This window comes from Sinohyriopsis cumingii, chromosome 14, assembly GCF_028554795.1.
Source record: "Sinohyriopsis cumingii isolate HCF-2022 chromosome 14, ASM2855479v2, whole genome shotgun sequence".
Classification (NCBI taxonomy): Eukaryota; Metazoa; Mollusca; class Bivalvia; order Unionida; family Unionidae; genus Sinohyriopsis; species Sinohyriopsis cumingii.
The window spans coordinates 41,740,031-41,765,192 of NC_142974.1; the positions used below are offsets into that span (position 1 = coordinate 41,740,031).

Here is a 25,162-nt window from a genome sequence, read left to right on the forward strand (position 1 = left end):
TTAAAATTAAGTTTGATTTGTTATTTCCATTGTCAAGTATTGCAATTTTCAAGAGTTACCTCCCTGGCATTAAAGTGAGGGACCACTGTATAAAATACTACCAATTTATCTCAACATCCTCAAGACCATGGTAATACTGTCAATATAAGCAGATGTCAAGGTAAGTGTTGGGGGGAAGGCTGAATTTTATTTCCTGACAAGTGAAATTGATCTGTAAATAGTGATCACTCTGATATTCATATTTCAGTATTTTTAATATAACATAAATAAATTAACACAAAGTAAATGTGTAATTCATGTTTTGTAAAGTTAAAAATATAAAAATATTGTCATTCCTACTGAGGGATGTTCAGGTAAAACATACCTGGGAACCAGGAAAGGCACTTTTAATGTGGAGTACTCACCCAAAGCTGGAATTTAGAAACATCTTATCATTTTAATGTGAATTCAGTGAAATCAAAATCCTGCTTTCTCTGTGTACCATGTATGTTTAAATGGAACAGCCCTGACACTTTTGCATACTGATCCAACATCAACCTCTCCTACTGCTAATTTCAAAATCACAGTTTATCTCCATTAAAACAATCTCATCTTTTTAATCCTGAGTGATCATAAATCACATTACTTCATTTGTCAGCAATTCATCACAGTATTGAAATTCACACAGTTGCTTGAACTTAGGGCAATACAGCATTATCCAGTGAATCAGCGATAAAGCTAAACAACTTAATAAATTAATAGAAATTTGGCAAGCAGCATCTTTGATAAACACCGCCCATAATTGAAACATTGAGCTGTATCCGCATTTTGCGAAATATTCTGCAGAAACTACAGTGAAACCACAACAGTAAACAGCCCATGAGATATCCTTAGAGGATACATGCCAAATTTGGCTAAATTACAGTGATTCTCAAAAAGGAAACAAAAATAATATTGGCAGATTTGCAGATATTGGCATGATTATTACTGGGTTCCTTTGACATTGTCAAGCAGGGTACTAACAACAAACATGATTAAGAGAGTTACTGTGCTGAAGCAAAAGCATTAACTCTATTAAATTATGATACAGAAACTGACAGATTAATTTGTCTACCTGTCAAATTGTAAAGGGTACATAGAAATGAGAATGATTTTTTTGCCTGGCAAACTGTGTCCCAGGTACATAGAAAAAAAATCAGATCTGACTGCACCATTAGTATTGATTATTGAAATGTCATGATAATTAATGTCCAACTAATTAATGTAAATGTTTTGAAGAATCAATATTCACTCTTTTTTGGTCTAATATAGAAAGACTTACCCCATCAATTCAAAGGTAATGCACAGATGGTTTCTGAAGTAGAAATACTCTCCCATGTGAATGATGTTAAACTGGTTGTCTTTGTCTTTCCTCCGAAGAGTGTCCAGAATTTTAACTTCTACAAGAGCTTGGTGATGAAATCTACATTTTTTTTAAAATATTAATTTTTTAAAATTCAATATCATGATACCATTCTTAGATATTTAAGACTGGAAATGGAATCACGGCTACGATAATGTATTAAACGAACATATGAATTTTTCATACGAATGACCTTGGCCTTTGAGTTAGGGACTCAACTATTTGTATGTAAAAGTGTGGACTTGAGTAAATTTTCATCAAAATATATGTAGGGGAGACAATCTGAATAATGAAACAGGCCACTGACTCACACTATACTCATTGTAACCTTGACCATCATCATGCAGCAGGTATGACTATCAATACAGGAGACACTGTCAACAAAAAATATCTCAACTGTTCAAAAGTTATACTCAAAAATAGATACTGGTTTATACTCTCTCTTGCTGTGGCCTTGACTGTGATGCAAGGGGCATAAGTAATGTATATAACATACTGTCTAATCATGATATATAACTGGATCCAGTTTCATGAAAGTATCATAATGTCATATAGTCCAGACAAGGATATACATCTGGGTTACTTTTCCCTTGCTGTAACCTTCAGTGTGCAAATGTGGCACTAGGCAGCCACTACTGTGCTGAGGTGCCATTAAAAACTGATAAATATATACATAGCATCTCATTGCTCATTTCCCTTGTCATGTTATATTTAGCTGGAAGGGTTTATATTCCAAGAGTTTCTGAACTATTCTCATTTCCCTCCTCAAGTTACATTTAGCTGGAAAGGTTTATCTTCCAAGAGTTTTTAATTCTCGTTTCCTTCATCATATTACATTTAGCTGGAATGGTTTATTTTCAAAGAGTTTTCTGCAATTCTCACTTCCCTCGTCAAGTTAATTTTAGCTGGGAGGGTTTATCTTCCAAGAGATTTTAATTTTTATTTCCTTCTTCATGTTACATTTAGCTGGAAGGGTTTATCTTTCATGAGTTTATCTGCAATTCTCATTTCACTCATCATGTTACATCTAGCTGGGATGGTTTATATTCCAGGAGTTTTTCTGCAATTCTCATTTCCTAGTACGTCATGTTACATCTAGCTGGAAGGGTTTATATTTCAGGAGTTTTTCTGCAATTCTCATTTCCTAGTATGTCATGTTACATCTAGCTGAAAGGGTTCATCTTCCAAGAGTTTCTGTGCAGTTCTTGGTCTTCACATTTTTTAAACTTTACATTTAATTAGCACCATACTGTCAACATTGGGGGCCCCGAGTGGCCGAGTGGTCTAAAGCGCTCTCCGTTACAGATCACTGCCATCTCACCTCTGTCTGCATAGGTTCGAGTCTCGGATTCGGCCAATGTGGGTATGTGAGAAAAATTGTCAGTAGCTTCTCGAGGGTCGGTGATTCTTTCCAGGGTTTTCCCATGTTCTTCCTCCACCATCAATACTGGCCGCCATGTATAGCCTATCATGTGCTGAAAAATGGCGTTAAACCCTACAACAACAACAACTGTCAACACTGTGCTGAGGTGCCAACACACACACACACACACACACACACTCTTCTTTTCTCTAATCCAGGGGTCTCAAACTCAAACCACCCTGAGGGCTGCACAAGGTCATTTTCGATGGCCTGCAGGCCGCACCAACTTTGCTATCTTTCATGACACCTTGTGATGCCAATCATTTTGTGGACCACAGGATATGGATTGGCGGGCCACATGATACCCATGGGCCATGTGTTTAAGACCCCTGCTTTAATCGAACAGCAATTGAGGACATTAGACTTATTATTTCTCACATTTTTCTTTCAAAAGGTTGAGACAAAAACACCTTCAATGATTCACCAAAATAAAACAGACTTTTTAAAACTTGTAATGTTCCATCACTCAATTACTAAAACTGTACACGTCTAAATCATGAAAAATACACTTTATAAAAATCTGACAACCCCAGTGGTTTCAACAAGTGGCAATAGTTTGCAAAGAATTAAGTTGTTTTAAAAATGTACAACCTGATACATGCAATAATCAATTTTGACAAACAAGCTTCATGCAAATTATCAATCTCTCATTTACTGTAAATTAACACCAACTTTCAGTGATAACAAAATGACAAATAATACAATACTGATAAAAGGATTTTTATGTCATTAAAAAATGACAAATAATACAATAATGATAAAAGGATTTATGTCATTAAAAAAATGCATAATATACTGCATTCTTGATAAATGAATGATTCTACAACAAAGACCTCTCATTATAGGGGACCTCAGGATAAAGCAGTCACTTTTATATGGCAGGTGTGGTGGTCATGGATTCTGTGTCATTATTTAATGCTAATATTATGTATAAATACATGAATATCAAGGTAGTCATTTATATAGGGTAGATATAGTTATGGATATATTTCATTCTTTAATACTAATATTATGAATAAAATACCTCAACATAAGGCATCCACTATTATTATAATTATGACTCATGCACAGTGTTATAGTGAGAGAGTACTGTAGGATGATTTATGGTGGTGTATAGAAAACATGATTCAAACCAATTATGACTCAAAGTGACAAATTAAATAACTAAAGAACAAGTTTTTTTTGTAAATAATCATGAACTTCAGTATGTTATATATATTTAATTTATTTGTTTGTCTCTTAGTAAATTTTGTTATTTCATTACATGTCATTGTAATGTAACATTGTTTGCTGGACTTGACCTTGTCCAAAATTGAGTTCATTTCTGCTTGACCTGACTTTTTTAATTTTTTTAATTTCATTTATGTAAACAAGTAATAATAGCTTCATTATTCTCAATGTGTATGAGCTTATTATTAGGATTAATATTCAGGTAAACATAAGGACTAAATATGTTGGTCAGGGTAGATTTTAAAGTGAATTTTTCTGGCTATTGTGTTGTAAATAAGCAAGGCTCATTAGACCATTCTAGAAGGTTATTTTCCATTAGGTATTGGTTGTTTTTAGAAAATGCTAATTGTGACCTGAGGTCAAGCAGAGAACTATATTAACTTGTGACTGTGAGGATTTTAACAGTCATGTTTTAACATCTAGCAATTTAGGTTGTATTATGTTGTGACCAACATGGGCTAAATTTTCTTTTCTTTAAATTACTGAGTTCAAGTGATTATTTTCTCTGGAAATACAAAAGTGCTCAATACCATAAGTTCTGTTTTCTCATATTTTACTTTGTGTTCTAGGGAAATAAATTATTTGTTAAATTTTGCAAAGCTTGTTGTCTTCACTCTTTTCTGTTACTTTTTTTAAGAGCATAGACTTGTAAACAAGTAGATTATTAATATTGATTGCTAACAAGTAATTTTATACCTTTTCTTGTTGCGTATTATCTTCACAGCTACCATCTGGTCGATCTTGTGGTCATAACACTTGACTACTTGTCCAAAAGACCCTTTCCCAAGCACCTCTAGAATCTCATATCTGTAGACTAGATGATCGTGCATAACCTGAAATACATGCACAGTTCTATCTCATATCTGTGCACCAGATCATACATAACCTGAAATACATGTACAGTTGTATCTCATATCCATACAACAGATGATCATGCATGACCTGAAATACATGTACAGTTGTATCTCATATCCATACAACAGATGATCATGCATGACCTGAAATACATGTACAGTTGTATCTCATATCCATACAACAGATGATCATACATAACCTGAAATACATGTACAGTTGTATCTCATATCCATACAACAGATGATCATGCATGACCTGAAATACATGTACAGTTGTATCTCATATCCATACAACAGATGATCATGCATGACCTGAAATACATGTACAGTTGTATCTCATTATAATGCCCTTGCAGTAAAAAAGTCTCTGATATAACACAGCCACAGATCCCTATGATACTGATTTAACCATATTAGGGTCTGATAAAAGGTTTCAGTCATTGCTGATTCTGAAAGATGGCAGTTTGGAAGCTTTCTTTTCTGAACAAGTGAAATTACAAGGACATTTCTTGCTCTGTCAAAATGTACTTTGACTAACTTTCTACAATCATTCAAGCCAAAGTTCTATTTTAAGCTTAAAAGAATAATAATAATAATAATACTAATAATAATCATAATAATAATTATGATGATAATAATAATAATAATAATAATAATAAAGACTTTATTTAGAGAAGGTAACTCAGTTAGTTACAAAACTAATCTTCCTTGAAGCCTTCTATCTGTTATGTACAATATATACAGTATTTACAACATGATGTGAAGAATCTGGCTTGACACAAGATAATTAAGTGATTTTAAAAATCAAAGTATCAAGCCTGGAACATATGCACAGCATCTGTGAACAAATAAACATATATAAAATATAAAATATTATCCTGCATTGATAAATTCAACTGTAAAAATGATGCAAAATTATATAAAAGCAGGCAGTATTTATTGTACTAGAACTGTTCAATTGTCTAAAGATTTCATCCATTTGAGACATTGATTTTGAAAAGAAAAAATGTTAGTAGCCTGCCTCATATCACTGGGAATGTTGTTCCATACCAGTGGACCAGCATATTGAAAACTTTTTTAAACAATTCCTTCTTTGGCCTTGGTATAATATAATTTTTAATTATTATGGACCTTAAATTTGGAGTTCCATCAGCATCTCTTTGATGATAGATATTGCTTAGATAGACAGGAATGGCTTTTCTGGATACTTTATACATCAGTTTGGCCTTTCTAAGAAATATTCTTTCATGTATTGTTAAAATCTTTATATTATTCATTGCATCCTGAAACTGTCAATACACTTATCTAGAATTATATGGCAAGCCATCTTTTGGAGTCTTAAAAGTGTTGTAATGTTTGAATTAGAGGTATTACCCCAAATTACATTATAATAGTCCAGATATGGCTGAATATAACTTTTATAAAAGATGACCCTAAACTGAAGAAGAATGTATGTTTTGATTTTCCTCAGTAGCCAAAAATAAGAATTGACCTTTTTTGAAACATGTTTAATGTGAACAGACCAAATAAGATTGTTATCTACAAATACACCAAGAATTTTATCATGAGAGGTCATATTATGGCTCACATTGTCAAATAGGACCTGGAATTTGTTGCTATCTAGCCTTGCTCATTATTGTTGCATTGTAGCTAGTAGGGTTTTCGTTTTTTCTGCATTTCTGATCATACTGTTTTCCTTGCACCAGACTTAAGTATGTTGAGAGCATCTTGTAAGTTATTTTCAAGTGCCATTTTGGTTTTACCAATCTCTGACAGTGTAGCATGGTCTGCATGGAGGTCAGTGGAAGAAATTGAAGTTCCAATCTTAAGAGGTAAGTTGTTGATAAATAGAATGAATAACAAGGTCCAAGGATAGATCCCTGTGGTACTCCACAATTAATATTTTTACTTTAGAGAAAGTTGACCATTTTAAGATACTTTTTGCACTCTATCAGTTAAGTAAAAAAGTAAAAGGATATAATTTAACATTTTTTTTCTAAACAGACACTAATAATAGGAATTGTATCTCACTCAGTCATTGAAACTGTCACTATGTACACAAAACATGACATCATCTCACCATCACAATGATGTATTACATCACCTAGTCGTTCAAACTACTTTTCCAAATTTTTAGAAAGCCTCATTCTGGTGTTGCAAGGAAAAACACAGTTTTGGGAGTTGTTTTTATGTACCAGACACTCATTTTGCTAAAATCTCATTCAGTCATGCAAGGCTGAATGAAACAATACTTTTCCATATAATATATCCCAGCAAAATGGTAATCTTTACAATATCACAGCACATTTGTATAGTTCCCGTGAACATCAATACAGTATGGGATTACCCTATTACTATTTATATTTTTTGAAAACGTGGTGAAGAATAAAAGTTCATCATTTACCTTGATATAAGACCCATTTTCATCATCATTTACCTTGATGAATGACCCATTTTCATCATCATTTACCTTGATACAGGACCCATTCTCATCATCATTTACCTTGATATATGACCCATTTTCATCATCATTTACCTTGATATAGGACCCATTCTCATCATCATTTACCTTGATATATGACCCATTCTCATCATCATTTACCTTGATACAGGACCCATTCTCATCATCATTTACCTTGATATATGACCCATTTTCATCATCATTTACCTTGATATAGGACCCATTTTCATCATCATTTACCTTGATATAGGACCCATTCTCATCATCATTTACCTTGATATATGACCCATTTTCATCATCACTTACCTTGATACAGGACCCATTCTCATCATCATTTACCTTGATATAGGACCCATTCTCATCATCATTTACCTTGATATATGACCCATTTTCATCATCATTTACCTTGATGTATGACCCATTCTCATCATCATTTACCTTGATATATGACCCATTTTCATCATCATTTACCTTGATACAGGACCCATTCTCATCATCATTTACCTTGATATATGACCCATTTTCATCATCATTTACCTTGATATAGGACCCATTTTCATCATCATTTACCTTGATACAGGACCCATTCTCATCATCATTTACCTTGATATATGACCCATTTTCATCATCATTTACCTTGATATAGGACCCATTTTCATCATCATTTACCTTGATATAGGACCCGTTCTCATCATCATTTACCTTGATATATGACCCATTTTCATCATCATTTATCTTGATATAGGACCCATTCTCATTGCCATTTACCTTGATATAGGACCGATTTTCATCATCATTTACCTTGATATATGACCCATTTTCATCATCATTTACCTTGATATATGACCCATTTTCATCATCATTTACCTTGATATAGGACCCATTCTCATCATCATTTACCTTGATATATGACCCATTTTCATCATCATTTACCTTGATATAGGACCCATTCTCATCATCATTTACCTTGACATAGGACCCATTCTCATCATCATAGCCATTGTTTTGTGCGCCTCCAGGTACAACTTCTACTTTCTTTGCCTCCAAGCCAAGGAACCAGATTTCTGGGTAGTCTAAAATCTCTGTCTGCTCAAAAACTGTCAGTTTTCCTCTGTATATCTTGAGTGCATCTGCAAAATCCAAAGAAACTTTTGTTTATCTTTTGAGGTATGACTAAAAATGTGAACAGATAACACAGATGTCCCTGTGTGATGCAATTAAATGGCAAAGTCATGCCTTCATTAAATTTTGTTGACAAACAGCAACAAAATCCTCAACCAAGGTTTTCTTATTGAAAAGTTGCTTTCCAAACTTGGGTTTCAATCCATCCATAAAGTCCTTCACAAGTTAATGTGAAATGTAAATGATCTGATGGGACATATAGTCATGGGTAATACTGAATATGGTGTTGGCACACAAAGAAGCAAGATTTTTTTTTCTTATCATGACAGGGACAAAAGGACCAGGTGAGTATATGATTATTCATAAAGCTCAGTAGGCAGCTTTCTTTAGGAATTTCTTCCAATGCTGCTGATTGCATATGCTATGAAACAATTGTTACATGCTTTCTTTAATTTTTTTATCTTCATCCAAATCTGAAGGCACAGCAGCATGTTCATCATTATTTGTCCAATATGAATAGGACCCTATGCCAAGTCACTCTGTGCCAAAGTTGGCCAAATTTAGTTCCGCACTTTTATGAGATAAAGTTGTGCTAATGCTACTTTTAAAATGGCACACATTTTATGGCAGAATAATAGCATTTGCATAAATCTGAACAAAGAACAATTCATTTCAAATTTGTTCAAAGTCAAGACTGGATTTTTATTTATAAGAAATTAATGGGTTTATTTTCTGTTTAGCAATGGTGGCTATATCTGATGGTGGAACAGTGTGACTGGTACAAATTTTGTAAGGTCATCAAACTATGATGCTTTCTGTAAAGGTTGATCAAATCCTATCCAACATTTTTGAGGGTGTCATTTAAAAATCTTCTATTTTTAGTAACACTGGCGATTTTTGGTGGTAGATCACTATCACCTGTACACTAGTTCCAAAGGATCTTTATGCCAGGATGCTTTCTGTGAGACAAATAAACAAAGAAAATTAGTCAATTTAAAACATTTTTAAAAAAATATGACATACAGCCATTTCAAATTTGTGCCAACTTATGAGCAAAAAATATTGATCTTTAGTACAAAAGTAATTGAAGCCAGGTCAAGTAATTTTTGTAAAGTTAACTAACCTGAACACTGGAGATAATAAAATAGGAAATGGAAAAGCAACAGTAACCTATAAAACACACCTTGTACTTATCAAGTTTTCACTTAATTTGTCATGTGCAGTTGACACATAACAAGTTGTCACAGCTTTGGGCCAAGATCAATTATCAATTTAAAATCCACAGAAAAAAAAAAGCAATATTAGACAACTTACTGGTGCATTAATTTCCAGTATCCAGTACAAAATATGCTGAGTTCAATGTGCAAAATCTTTCCTATTTTTCCATTTAGTAGATTACAATTTCATTTAGGCCATGTCTGTACACTTAAAGAGTCTCTGAACCTGTTCATCACAGACGCTGTATCCTAATGACCAAATGAACAACATCATCCATATTTTGTTCTTTTCAAAACAATATTTGCACTGAAATTTAAATCTTAACAACGTAATGACATCACCATAATAACCAAGGCTGTAAAAATATACCATGTACTTGTTTGCGGATATATAGATTTTATTTATAAGTTTACATGTTTTAGTTAAATGCAAACAAAACTTTTTTGAGCACACTCACTGTGTATCATACACTTAATAATGTCTTCTCTATATCCCTTGCCAGAAATATTGGCAAAAGCTAAGGCAAATTGACATAAAAAGCAAAAATAATTTATTTTTAAGAAAAGTTTGATTCAAATCCATTAATGTTCATTACTGACAACCAGTAATGTGAACTTTGTATAGAGACAGACAACCAGCTATGTGAACCCCTTACAGAAGCAAACTAAATGTTAATCTGAAATGCATTTGTCAGTGCATCTATAGAAACATTACCAGTGAGGTGATACTGGCATTTGTCAGTGCATCTATAGAAACATTACCAGTGAGGTGATACTGGCATTTGTCAGTGCATCTATAGAAACATTACCAGTGAGGTGATACTGGCATTTGTCAGTGCATCTATAGAAACATTACCAGTGAGGTGCTACTGGCATTTGTCAGTGCATCTATAGAAACATTACCAGTGAGGTAATACTGGCATTTGTCACTGCATCTATAGAAACATTACCAGTGAGGTGCTACTGGCATTTGTCAGTGCATCTATAGAAACATTACCAGTGAGGTGCTAATCGCATTTGTCAGTGCATCTATAGAAACATTACCAGTGAGGTGCTACTGGCATTTATCAGTCTGTACTAACAGTTACCAGTAATAGTTTGTGGTGGCATTTATCAGCAAGCCTGTGGTATCATTTACCAGTGAGGGGCTAGTGGCATCTATCAACGAGTCTGTATTAACATTATCAGTAATGTGCTACTGGTATTAATTGGCAAGACTGTAGTAACATTTACCAGTGAGGGGCTAGTGGCATCTATCAACGAGTCTGTATTAACATTATCAGTAATGTGCTACTGGTATTAATTGGCAAGACTGTAGTAACATTTACCAGTGAGGGGCTAGTGGCATCTATCAATGAGTCTATATTAACATTATCAGTAATGTGCTACTGGTATTAATTGGCAAGACTGTAGTAACATTTACCAGTGAGGGGTTAGTGGCACCTATCAACGAGTCTGTATTAACATTATCAGTAATGTGCTACTGGTATTAATTGGCAAGACTGTAGTAACATTTACCAGTAAGGTTGTACTGACACATTATCTGTAATTGCCACAAACTGGGACCATTTTACCAGTGTATTCTTAACATTAAATGTCACATCAATGAGAAATGATCCAACTCTGACTGTTTACCAGCATGACTGGTATTTGTCTGACTTTTTTGTAATAAGTAAGGTAAGTAAATGTGACGATAGGACATTTACCAGCATTTCTGAGTCTTACAGTATAAGTAATGTTCAGTTTCTAGTCTTTCTTCAGCTCTAAGAAAAACATTTAAAGCTGTCATGAGTACAGAGAGTAGTGTGTAAGAACTTGCACAATTGAGGTAGAATAAATATTTTAAACTTTTGAACTTGGCACTTACCAGCAGCTGTCATTGGCAGTTTATTTCCATACTGATCTCTTTTACCTCGATCAGGAGTTGCAGAGGAATAGGTGGTGTTTTGCCGACTGAGTCCCTCTGGCTTGCTGAGATGTGGAAGTGAACTGTTTGGGTCATCCTGGTTATGTTTGTGATGTTGATGTCGATGTTCCGACTGATTCAAATGAGGTAATGTTGTTGGTGCTACAGTGGCTACAAGTTTACCCTGAAATATGGTAGAACTGTTCTTATTTTGCACACTAAAATTCTGTTTGCTTATATGCCTAGATATTGAAATGGGTACGAAATCTTGAGATCTGGTCATTTTATATGAGAAAAAAGGAGTCAAATTTGCTGTACAAAAGAAACATCTTTGGTTTACCACATTAACTCTAGCATATTGAAATGTAAATCCATACTAGCACAGAAATAGGAATGATATACATGGTCTAATGAATACAATCCAATCAATAAACAACAATACATATATTATGCATGCTTTTATTTGAGAATTTGTAACCTACATAAGGAAGTGACCATTTGATGAAAAACCTCCTCATAACTTTGTCTATGTACATACCATTTTATTTCCTCACTAAGTCTCTGTAATACTATATTATGTCCTCACCAAGTCTCTATACATACCATATATGTCCTCACTTAGTCTCTGTGCATACCATTTTATGTACTCACTGTGTCTGTTTGTACCATCGTATGTCCTCAGAGTCTCTGTATATACCATTTTATGTACTCAGTGTGTCTGTGTATGTACCATTTTATGTCCTCCTCAGTCTCTGTATGTACCATTTTATGTCCTCAAAGTCTCTGTATGTACCATTTTACATACTCACTGTATCTCTGAACATAACATTTTATGTCCCCACTGTATCTCTATACACACCATTTTATGTCCTCAATCTCTGTATATACCATTTTATGCCCTCACTGCATCTCTGTACATACCATTTTATGTCCTCACTGTATCTTTTGTGAATACCATTCAATGTCCTCACTGTATCTACGTACATACCATTTTATGTCCTGACTGTATCTCTGTACATACCATTCAATGTCATCAATGAGTCTCTCTACATGTCATTTTTGTCCTCACATTCTCTGTACATAGCATTTTTGTCATCAGCAAGTCTCTATAATACCATTTTATGTCCTCAGAGTCTCTGTAATACCATTTTATGTCCTCAACAAGTCACTACAGATACCATTTTATGTCCTCACAGAGTTCCTGAATATACCATTGTATGTCCTCATTGAGGTCTCTATACATACCATTTTTATGTCCTCACAGTCTCTATGCATATCCTTTCATATCTTCAATGAGTCTCTGTAATACCATTTCATGTCGTCAACAAGTCACTATAGATACCATTTTATGTCCTCACAGAGTTCCTGAATATACCATTGTATGTCCTCACTGAGTCTCTATACATATCATTTTTATGTCCTCACAGTCTCTGTGCATATCCTTTCATATCTTCAATGAGTCTCTGTAATACCATTTTATGTCCTCAACAAGTCTATACATACCATTTATGTCCTCACTGACTCTCTGTACATACCATTTTATGTCCTCAACAAGTCTCTATACATATCATTTGTGTCCTTACTGAGTCTCTCTGTACATACCATTTTGTGTCCTCAACAAGTCTCTATATATACCATTTATGTCCTCAGTGAGTATCTGTACATACCATTTTATGTCCTCACTTAGTCTCTTTACATACAATTTTATATCCACAACATAAAATATGTTGTACATTTTACAATCTATAAGTAGGTAAATTTTTCTGGTACCACTATACTCACATGAAATACAAGTCCAAAAAACATGTTTGTTTGTGTGAGGGTACTCTGGGTTAATTCAGATTATTCATATACCAGAAACATACAGTAATGATAATTGCATATCTATCTATACCCTCATAAGTGATATGCTACAGACCAGTCTTGAAAAAAATCTCATTTTTCCTCAAAAATGGAAATCTGATAAAAATATTCTCAACACAAATGCATACATGTCATACTATTTGAACATATTTATGGGTAGCTAAAACATCATCTGATGAAACTTTCCAAACACCGTTGTAATTTCACTTACTATTTTGTGGGTTTCATAAAAAAAAATAATGATCAGCGACCTTGACCTTCAATATATGACCCTATAAAGTGTTATATACAAAATCTTCTAGTAACAATGTACAAGTCCTCAAATCTTCATCCATTTATCTATACACAGCTTTAAAGTTACTGACAAGAGAAAATGTGACAAATACTGAAAAAATATTGACCTGTGACTTGAAGATGGGACCCTAAATTCTCTTTAGGGATGATACTCAGTTATGTCCAATTATCTCGAATGACTCTAAAGTTAAATGAAAAGGAAAGCATAATGGAAAATTTAATAATGAGTGACCTTGATCTTGAAGAAAGGATAATGAAATGTAGCATACAAAACACGCATTCTAATGATGACATGTAAGAATACAAAGTCTGACCCCTTGACATTACACAGGTTTTAAGTTACTGCGAGAATTGGAAGTGTGCAAGTCAAAATTAAAATATGAATCCATGAGCTTGATCTTTGATAGGACGCCAAATATGGTACACAACACACCTTGACCTTGATGATAGGACCCCAAATATAGTACACAACACAGCCTGACCTTGATGATAGGACCCCAAATATGGTACACACACACCTTGACCTTGATGATAGGACCCCAAGTATGGTATACACACACCTTCACCTTGACGATAGGACCTCATATATGGTACACAACACACCTTGACCTTGATGATAGGACCCCAATATGGTACATGACACACATTCTAGTGCTAATATAAAAATATATCATGTTTAAGTTTCCAATCTCAAATGACTTTAATTTTATTGTGCAAAATGGAGACAGTGAAGGGGGAAAAAAAAACTATAACCTTGACCTTGAAGATAGTACCCCCAATGTGGTATGTGAAAATCTCCTTATAATGATATATAATTATACAAAGTTTCATTTATTTCAAAATGCAGTAGTTTTAGAACACAATTCAAAGTGCAACAGAAAACTTTGAAAGAGTGAGCAGTGCCTTGTTCTTCCAGGCAAGACCCCTAATGAATCTGAACTCTTCATGACTTTTCTACAAAATTCCACCTCAATACACTGATACCCCTAGTGAATCTGAACACCCCATGGCTTTCTACAAAATTCCACCTCAATACACTGATACCCCTAGTGAATCTGAACACCCCATGGCTTTCTACAAAATTCCACCTCAATACACTGATATCCCTACTGAATCTGAACACGCCATGACTTTCTACAAAAACTCCATCTCAATACACTGATACCCCTAATGATTCTGAACCCTTCATGGTTTTTCTATAAAATTCCATCTCATACACACTTTAATACACTGATACAGTTCAAAGACTGAAAATCGCCAGATGTGTGTGTGTGATTAGGATTTTTAATGTAGCTTTAACAATTTTTCAGTCATATTGATACGATATCTGCAGTGTGGCAGTTTATAGTGATGTCTAGCACTGAGGCATCATGCCACAGATATGTAGCATGATGTCCCACCCAGTCACATTATCCTGACACCAGGCTGACCAGTCCTAACACTAACCTCTTAATGCTGAGCGCCTAGCAAGGCAGCTGTTAGTACCATTTTTGTAAGTCTTTGGTTTGACTCGACCGGGGTTTGAACCCACAACCTCCCACTTCTGAGGCAGATGCTCTAACCAGTAGGCCACCGAAGCGGTTCCCAGAATATGTAGTTACATGCCAATGAAGGCTACACTAAGGACAACCAAGTCAAAACACTACATTTGCACCAGTTTAGTTTTAAAAATGTCCCCTACTGAGTTCAAGCTGGAAAAAAGAAAGTTTCAGCCCTTTTAGTGGAGACTTTCATACTGAATGTTAGCATGCTGTGTGAGATGCACACGATGTCATTTGGTAAACAAGGTACATATATTTGCAATGGCTGCTACATAAGTATTTGAAAGATGTTTTCAAAAAGGTCTAAACATGTTTCAATTGCAGAAATCCCAAGCATGTTCCAACAGCAGAAATCCCAAGTATGTTCCAATAGCAGAAGTCCCAAGCATGTTTCAATACCAGAAAGGCCCAAGCATGTTCCAGTGGCAGAAAGATCCAAACATGTTCCAATAGCAGAAAGACCCACACTTGTTCCAATACCAAAAAGGCCCCAGCATGTTTCAAATGAATCCCTAAAGGTGTGAGACACATATTGTAGTGATGGTACAGAAGTATTCTATAAACTCAGTCTCCTTGTATCAAATGGCTCTGAGACGATAAAGTGGAATGAAAGTATACATAAAAATTTAAAATCAAGCCATGACTTTTACCATGACAATGTGGTATGCAACACACCTTCTAATGACGATATGTACACCAAGTTACATCTGCCTCGGATGCAGATACCATACCCAACACTGATACAAATACTGGCCAAGTCATACCCAACACTGATACAAATACTGGCCAAGTCATACCCAACACTGATACAAATACTGGCCAAGTCATACCCAACACTGATACAAATACTGGCCAAGTCATACCCAACACTGATACAAATACTGGCCAAGTCATACCCAACACTGATACAAATACTGGCCAAGTCATACCCAATACTGATACAAATACTGGCCAAGTCATACCCAATACTGATGCAAATACTGGCCAAGTCATACCCAACACTGATACAAATACTGGCCAAGTCATACCCAACACTGATACAAATACTGGCCAAGTCATACCCAATACTGATGCAAATACCAGCCAAGTCATACCCAACACTGATAGAAATACCAGCCAAGTCATACCCAACACTGATACAAATATTATTAGCAGCTGCCTTGCTTGGTGCTCAGCATTGAGGTTAGTGTTACAGCTGGTTGGCCTGGTGTCAGGATAGTTTTACTGGGTGGGACATGATGCTACATGTCTGCAGCATGATGCCCCAGTGCTAGACATCACTATGAATGTCCACACTGCAGACATTGTAACAATATGATTAAAACTGTTCAAGATATGTTAAAATCCAAAACACACACATCCACACAAACACATACTAAATCATCATCCATAAATTAAAAACATTGGCAAAATATATACTTACAGCAACAGTGGTATTGACTTTAGAGCTATTAGTCACCAAATCAAAAGGGTCTCTCTGGTCTAAAGGAAAAATATGTGCCAAGCTAAACTGAGATCTGTTTATTAGAACTTAAGCTGTCATCCAAAAATCAAAATAGATGCCTGTCCACCTATACTGACTATAGTAAACTAAAACACCCTGCAACACTGACTTGTATATGTATAATGTACCAACTTCAAACTATTTTTTTGCAGATGAGAAAAATGCTTGTGCAAATGAGACAAAATGCCCTTAGTCCTATTATAGCAGATTTTGGTCAATTTAAAGCATTCCCTATTTTATCAACTGAGTTGGACAATTAAGTGTACAATATGTTATAAGCTGCCAAAGTATTGACATTTTAGTGAAATATTACTCTAGCTTCTGGTGTCCATTCCCTTGCATCTTATTCCATTACTGATCTCCAGCTTCTTCCTAGAGAGACTTTCCCCACAATAACCCTTAAAAAAGGGCCTCAATCTCAAGACTTTTAATCCATTTCAACACCTTGATGTCCAAGAATTAGACCTAATACAAGAATAAGACCTAATACAAGAATGAGACCTAATACAAGAATAAGACCTAATACAAGAATAAAACCTAATACAAATTGCAACAGATATTCCAGTACCATATAACCTCACTATGAGTCCTACTGCAAACTCCATAAACCCAGATCTGCAGTAGCATAATATGCCAACAGATCTGGGTCTGTGTAGTTTGTTAGGAGTAATCAGATCATACAGCATAGACCATGATCTGCAGGCACATTATGCTATGGCAGATCAGGATCTTTGTTGTTTGTAGTTTGAATAGAGCTCAAAGAAATTTTTTTGGGGGCACATGCCCAGGGATGGTGGCTTAAAAAATATCACAAGCCCTGACTCATACTCCACAAGCTTGACTCCAATTTCCATATGTCCAAAATCAGAAATAAAATCATATTAAATTGACTTGACTGTGTGATTATTTAAATCATGAAAAATGCAAAACTTCTGTCCAGATTTCAAGGTCAGCCATTGTCTAATTCCTACAACAATGTTGTTCTTACTCAGTAGATCAAGTGTTTATGTTCATTAACATCGGGAGAGTGTCTTGATTTATATTGTTTCTGTTTATACTTTTAATGTTGTTCATAGGTAACACTTAACTTGTTTAACCAGTACAACAGAGTAAGCGTGTGCACGGATCAGTTGAATTATTATTCATTCCGCTTAACTTCAAACACCTGGAACAACACAATAGCAATTAAACAAGGCCACTAAAAAAATCAAAATACTCAATGCAAGCATTGTTGACAATCTCAACAATGCCAAAGGTCGATTAATTTTTATTATCAAAGACATGAGCCAACACAACCACAATTGATCCGTTTATTACTGATAATAACAGAAAGAAAAAACATGCATTTAGCCTTAGCTCTCCATATTAAAGCAATAAAGTAACCAATCTTCAGCTTGTCATGTATACACACTAGCCTTAAATCATATTATGTTCGAGTCCAAGGCTCGGCTAGCGTGGGTACGTGGGAAAGCCTGCCAGTAGCTTCTCGTGGGTCGGTGGTTCTTTCCTGGGTTTTCCAGGGTTCTTCCTCCACCAGTTATACTGGCCGCCATATATGTCCTATCTTGTGCTGAAAAATGGCGTTAAACCCTAGAACAACAACAACAACAATAAATCAAATTATGTAGCAATGCATCATCACCCTGGCTGCAACAACTGATGAGACAGTTCCGGTACCCACTAGACTGGTTGTGGCTGGTTTCTGGTACATACATATCCAAAATGGTATCTTAAAATCACATGTTAAAGCCCTGTGAGCACTGGTTATAGTAACCCAGGTAATCTGTTTCCGATTCATAGGTTACTTGCTTGGCTTTGTACTCCATGTTTAGAGCTACTGACAGACATATAATAAGTAGATATCTTCGTAAGGGCAAGGGGCATACATATACAGTGTGACCCCGCTATAGCGCGTGCTGTTATAATGCAAATACGGATATATAACGCGATCATTGCGTGGGTCCCAAAATTTCATATACATGTAGTATTTTTCTTGTGCACAAAAAAAATCTTAAAAAGTACGAAAAAAACGTAAAAAGTTGCTTATCATTTTGGGGAAGAGATCGCGTATGAATAATACAAGATGATCGTGGCTTGGCTCCTGAAATTTTATATTTTTTCTCGTACACAAAAAAGTATTTTGTTTTCTTCTTAAAAGTAAGAAGCAAAAAAAAAGCATAAAAAGTTTATTCTGGGATCGCATAGGTCTTTGCCAATGTCACAAACTTGGATTGTTTTTCCTTACTGGCTGCAAAACATACCATGTGGCTTTTTTATTTATTGGTGACATTGTTGGCTGTTTAAACTTTTAAAACCATTGGTTTGGAGTGCAGAAATTCAGAGGCCCCATGAAAGGAAGTTGCAAACTGGATATAAAATGCACTGAAATTTATCTATTGTTACATAAACATATTCTTTGTCCATACTGACAAACCATCTTAACAGTGCACTGTTATATCATAATCCGCTTATCATGACATCTAGCATGAGTTCTGTATGTTGTGAAATATCAGCTTTTTTGTTGTTGACATTTCAGGTAACGGAGATCAACCAGAAGAGGCAATGTCTCGTAATCCATCTTTCATCGGATTTTCGGTCGCTCGCTAGTAATTAATATATTTACAAAGACTGACATCTGTATGTGGATGGTAATTAAATTCCTCTTCTTCTGCTACCACAAATGTAAAAAAAAAAAGAAAAATACATCTTACTTATTGGTTTATTCAGTAGGCATGGAGGGATAGTAACTAGAATAGTCTAAACAACTGCCCATTCCTTTTTAAAAATGTACCCAGATAAAATAGTTTGCTGAAATTTCAAAGGAAACAGACTACCTTTGAAGCATTGACTGTTATGAAAACATACTCAACAAATGGAAAAAATACCAGTCTCAATCATGCAATACAATTATTTGATGTTGCCACCACAATAAGAAATGGGCATTCGTTTGGTTCTCCAAAGCTGTCATTTAGCGGCGACTTCAATAGCGCATACACCCTTTATCAAAAAAAGCTGACCACAATCTTTCAATAACAGCAAAGAACTTTTCTTCAAAGGAAGTCAGTACCAAACTTAAATAAAAGTGATGGAATCTGATGGAATTTTGCATTTTCCAATGTGACTGGAACACATTTAGTGTGCTGTGAAAGTTTCCTTTTTGTAGGGAAAAAGTTTATGCTTATGAATGCTACCAACAGCGGCTTAAAACGCAAACTAACTTTTACCGACTTGGAAAGTACTTTAAAGTAAATGTGTTTTGTCATTCGTTATGTGATTGTGCTATGTTTTTCCACTGAATTCAGACCAATATGACCTGTTACAAAATTAATGAATATTTTAAAGCAGTGTGTGTACATATTTTTGATGGAATCACTTGTATTGTGGATTCAATGTATATGATGAGGTTCGCAGGTGAATACACGGTATTGATGCTATACATCAGACATTTATATATAAACAGTATACACGTATATGTACCAATGCATGGTTCTCTAAATAAAGTAAACTATTATATTATGTCTTCTCTGTTTTCACTAGAGGTGTATTTCTCATTTAATATGCATCAATTTAAGATGGCAACTGTGCCAACGAAGCACATATTTTACCACCCGCATTTATTACCCACACACCCCCAAATTTTTATGTGGGTACCTTTTCTTCAGCTAACTGACTTGGTTGCATATAACACGGTTCGGTATATAACGCAGTTGGGTTTTATGGCTCCCAGCTATGGTGTTATAGCAGGATCACATTGTATTTATATTTTACTAGTCGTCAAACATCTTAAAAATAAATTAACACATTTCATTAGCGTTATAAAAGTTAAATTCTCAGCCAAATTAAATCTTTTTTATTCAACAAGTCTGACGGGCACCTCACTTAGAATACAGCTGAGGCCTGATCTGAAATTTGAAGGACCCCGGGCATAGAGCTATCAGATTTTTTGTAGCACTGATCAGTAACTGAATCTACTTACATCTGCTGTAACAAGACCATTTACATGTTTCCCCGAGGTCTGTTTGTGAAGTGCATGGTTATGGTTGTGATCATGACTGTTGGTTACAGTGACTTGTGCTGGGTGCCTGCTCTCCTGCTGGTTTACTCGTTGACTCCGATGGCCATGCTGGGGACTCTGCAATGAGAACATATTACCATCTCAATTTTGGTACAACTCCAATCGATAATATCAACCATCAGAAACATGAGTGATCCCCCATACCTACCACACCTATAACAAATGTAAAATTAACATTATTTTGCAGTTTCATGTTCAATGATCTTGACCTCTGACCTTTGACCTATTCAACAGGAAGCTGCCCTTCCTCAAATGTAATGCAATTTATATTAAGTTGACAAAAACTGGAAATTTGGAAGACAATGGATTTATATATGTGAAACCTAAAATGACAATTTAAGCTTCAGTGACATTTATCATCAACCACCACGTCAGAGAATCAACAAGGCGGTTCCTTTGCCAAAGTAAAGAAGTTCATTCTATCTATGAAGTTTTATGACAGTGAATGCAATAAATTTGTCTTACCAAGTGGGGAAAAAAAACAATGTTCTTTCCAATGATTCTGACCTTCACCCTTAAGCCTCTGCTCAAGTGTGGTCTGTTGATGAAGTTTGATGAAAATTTGATACAGGAAACTTTGTTTCTCATGCAAAAAGGGAAATAACATTTTCAATTCCAGTGACGTGGACAGACTATTAGCCTCCAATTCATTGCAGACTTCTGCAACTACCTTTGCATAAGGCACTGTAGGTATATAAAATACATACTACACCAAAGTAAATTTTTTTGGTAGAAACCACATTGTCTACAGATGGATGGATGGAAATGCAGGCTGACATTGCTATCCCAATCTCCTCTACATCTATGGTCACAGAGAAAGTGGGGAAAAAAAGGCACGATTGCTTGTCACTTTCATAATTCATATAAATACAGATATTTCTTCTTTTAAAATATCAGCCAATTTTCTACTGAAAGATTCCTTGAGATTAGTGTATTTTCACCTAAAATTACACATGAAGAAAATAAATGAAAAGAAAAATCAACTAAAATGCTTTCAATCAATGTGCTTATATTCTTCACGCCTCCAACTACAGACTGCATCACTACAGTCTTGTAAATCCATGGCAAAGTGCTCCCATCCAATTGGATTAATCTGATTATCAAACTCCCTAAACTGGTTTACCTTTTACTTAACTGATAGAATGCAAAAAGTATCTAAATAGTCAACTTTCTGAAAGTAAAAATAGTAATTGTGGAGTACATTAAGGCTCTGTCCTTGGACCTCTGTTATTCATTCTATTTATCAACGATTTACCTCTTAAGGATTGGAACTTCAATTTCTTCCACTGAGGTCTATGCAGATGATACATGTACTACACTGTTTGAGAAGGGTAAAACCAAAATGGTACTTGAAAATAACTTACAAGATGCTCTCAACAGACTTTAAGTATGATGCAAGGAAAACAGTATGATCATAAATATAGAAGAAGTGAAAGCCCTACTAGTTACAACACAACAAAAACGAGCAAGGCTAGATAGCAACAAACTCCAGGTTCTATTTGACAATGTGAGCCATAATATGACCTCTCATGATAAAATTCTTGGTGTATTCATAGATAACAATCTTACCTGTTCTATTCACATTAAATATGTTTCAAAAAAGGTTCATTCTTATTTTTGGCTACTGAGGAAAATCAGAACATACATTCCTCTTCAGTATAGGGTCATCTTTTATAAACATTATATTCAGCCATATCTGGACAACTGTAATGTAATTTTAGGTAATACCTCTAATTCAAACATAACAACACTTTTAAGACTCCAAAAGATGGCTTGCCATATAATTATAGATCAAAGTATAGACAATTTCCAGGATGCATGGAATAATATAAAGATTTTAACAATATATGAAAGACTATTTCTTAGAAAGGCCAAATTGATGTATAAAGTATCCAGAAAAGCCATTCCTGTCTATCTAAGCAATATCTTTCCCCAAATAAATGCTGATGGAACTCCAAATTTAAGGTCCATAAGAAGAACAAATTACATTATAGAATGGCCAAATAAGGAACTGTTCAAAAAAGTTTTTAATATACTGGTCCACTGGTATGGAACAACATTCCCAGTGATATAAGGCAGGCTACTAGCATTTCTTCTTTTCACAATCAATGTCTCAAATGGATGAAATCTTTAGACAATTGAACAGTTCTAGTACAATAAATACTGCCTGCTTTTCCATAATTTTGCATCATTTTTACAGTTGAATTTATCAATGCAGGATAATACTTTTTATTTTATATATGTTTATGTGTTCACAGATGCATGTGCATATGTTCCAGGCTTGATACTTTGATTTTTAAAATCACTTAAGTGTCCAGTGTCAAGCCAGTTTCTTCACATCATGTTGTATATACTGTATATATTGTACATAACAGATAGAAGGCCTCAAGGTAGATTGGTTCTGTAACTAATTGAGTTACCTTCTCAAAATAAAGTCTTTATTATTATTATTTTTATTATTATTATTATTATTATTATTATTATTATCATCAGATGAAAATAGAAAACATAACTTTTGGACCAGCAATAAACCATACCAATAATAATTGCCCTATAAACATGAAACAGTTGGTTAACAATTTGTTGTTGTCGTTGTTGTAGGGTTTAACGCCATTTTTCAGCACACGATAGGCTATGCATGGGGTCCAGTATTAATGGTGGAGGAAGAACCCGGGAAAACCCCGGAAAGAACCAACGACCCTTGAGAAGCTACTGGCAAGCTTTCTCACATACCCACATTGGCTGAATCCGAGACTCGAACCTACGAAGACAGAGGTAAGATGGCAGTGATCCGTAATGGAGGGCTATTTAGACCACTTGGCCACTCGGGGCCCCTAACAATTTGTAGTCAGACCAGTGTGAGTCAAATGAATAGTCTCAAATTAGGTCATAATCATAAGATATCTCTGACTTGGCAAATGTAGAATACAAACCTAGGGCAACTGGTCTCTTAAATCAGAATCCCATATGGACCTGATATTAATCATATAACTGACAAATGAAAGCAAATTCATACATGTAGGGAAACAGTGGAGTGAAATATTTGGAGCACTTGGATGCCACAATGTCAAATATCAGTCCTAACAAAATATGAGTGTTGTTTCAGGTTTCCATCTAAAAACAAGAGTCCCTTGCAAAGACTGACTCTCTAGTGGCTGAAAAGAATTTCCAAAATATCAAGATAAGACTATTTTAACTGCTGAGTGTTGAACCATCTCTGATATTCTTAAAGTTAGTTGCTGTGGAGTACGAGCTTCGCCACCAATTTCATTTATAACCAACTAGATATTGTAAGAAGTCTTTTAATGAAAAAACCCATGCTGATGTGACTATCCACTCAAAAGGAATAACTATTACTATAACAAGATTTTCAAAACAGCCACTCTAGCAGCCATATTGGTTATATGAGTGGAAACATTTTAATTTAAAATCAACTAGACATCGTGAGAAGTCTTCTTGTCAATATGACCTTAGCAATAACAAGATTTTCAAGATGGCAGCTATCATGGTAGTCATATCAGATATCAGATTTCTAGATGTAATAAGAAGTCTTTTAGTGAAAATCCCATGCTGATATTACTATCTATTCTGACAATAACAAGATTTTTTAGATTACTTAACTGTAGTGACCATATTAAATGTTATATCAGCAACATTTTATTATACCCCAACTTAGATATTAGGAGTTTTTTTGGTGAAAACACAAGGTCAATATGACTTTCTATTCAGGAGGAGCAGTGTTAAGAAGATTTTCAAGATGACTGCTGTTGTGGCATATTGGATATCTGATCAGCACTATTTTCATTACAGACCAATAAGATATCATAACAATTAAACTGACCATTGGATGAATGTGTGTGAAAGGTTTTACAGCAGTTCTCCAAGCAGTTTAAGAGAAGAAGCAACAACAAAATTGCATTAACCAGTATGAAATAAACCAACTGGCTCAGGCACGAATTTGTCACAGATTCTTGATGGGCAGTTGATGGTCAACATATGATGGACGGATGAAGGATGAAGGACAACAAGCCATCCTATAAGCTAACTCTCTTGGTCTATGACCAGTTGAGCTAAAAACCAGACTGATTGGTCAGAATAAGATTATTTTACACTCATTTATCACCCTCCATTTACCAGGGGTCCCTTAAGGCTCAGTTTTAGGCCCTCTCCTCTTCCTTATCTATATCAATGATCTACCATTAAATAATGACTCCACAAATACAGATTTATTTGCAGATGATGCAACCTTGTATACATCTAGTTCTGATACAGAAGTTATCCAAATGAGATT

General features: G+C 34.9%; 1 protein-coding gene across 1 annotated transcript in view; it reads right to left on the reverse strand.

Moving 5' to 3' along the window:
- LOC149783631 (dual specificity tyrosine-phosphorylation-regulated kinase 4-like) overlaps window positions 1-25,162 on the reverse strand; it is a 209,085-nt gene that overhangs the window by 48,136 nt on the left and 135,787 nt on the right. The window contains exons 3-7 of the mRNA XM_089933148.1: window positions 20,773-20,928; window positions 11,556-11,778; window positions 8,316-8,479; window positions 4,731-4,867; window positions 1,301-1,441 (exon numbers count right to left, since the gene is read on the reverse strand). Of these exons, the coding sequence (XP_089789274.1) occupies window positions 1,301-1,441; window positions 4,731-4,867; window positions 8,316-8,479; window positions 11,556-11,778; window positions 20,773-20,928 (821 nt within the window). The remainder of the gene's footprint in view (window positions 1-1,300; window positions 1,442-4,730; window positions 4,868-8,315; window positions 8,480-11,555; window positions 11,779-20,772; window positions 20,929-25,162) is intronic.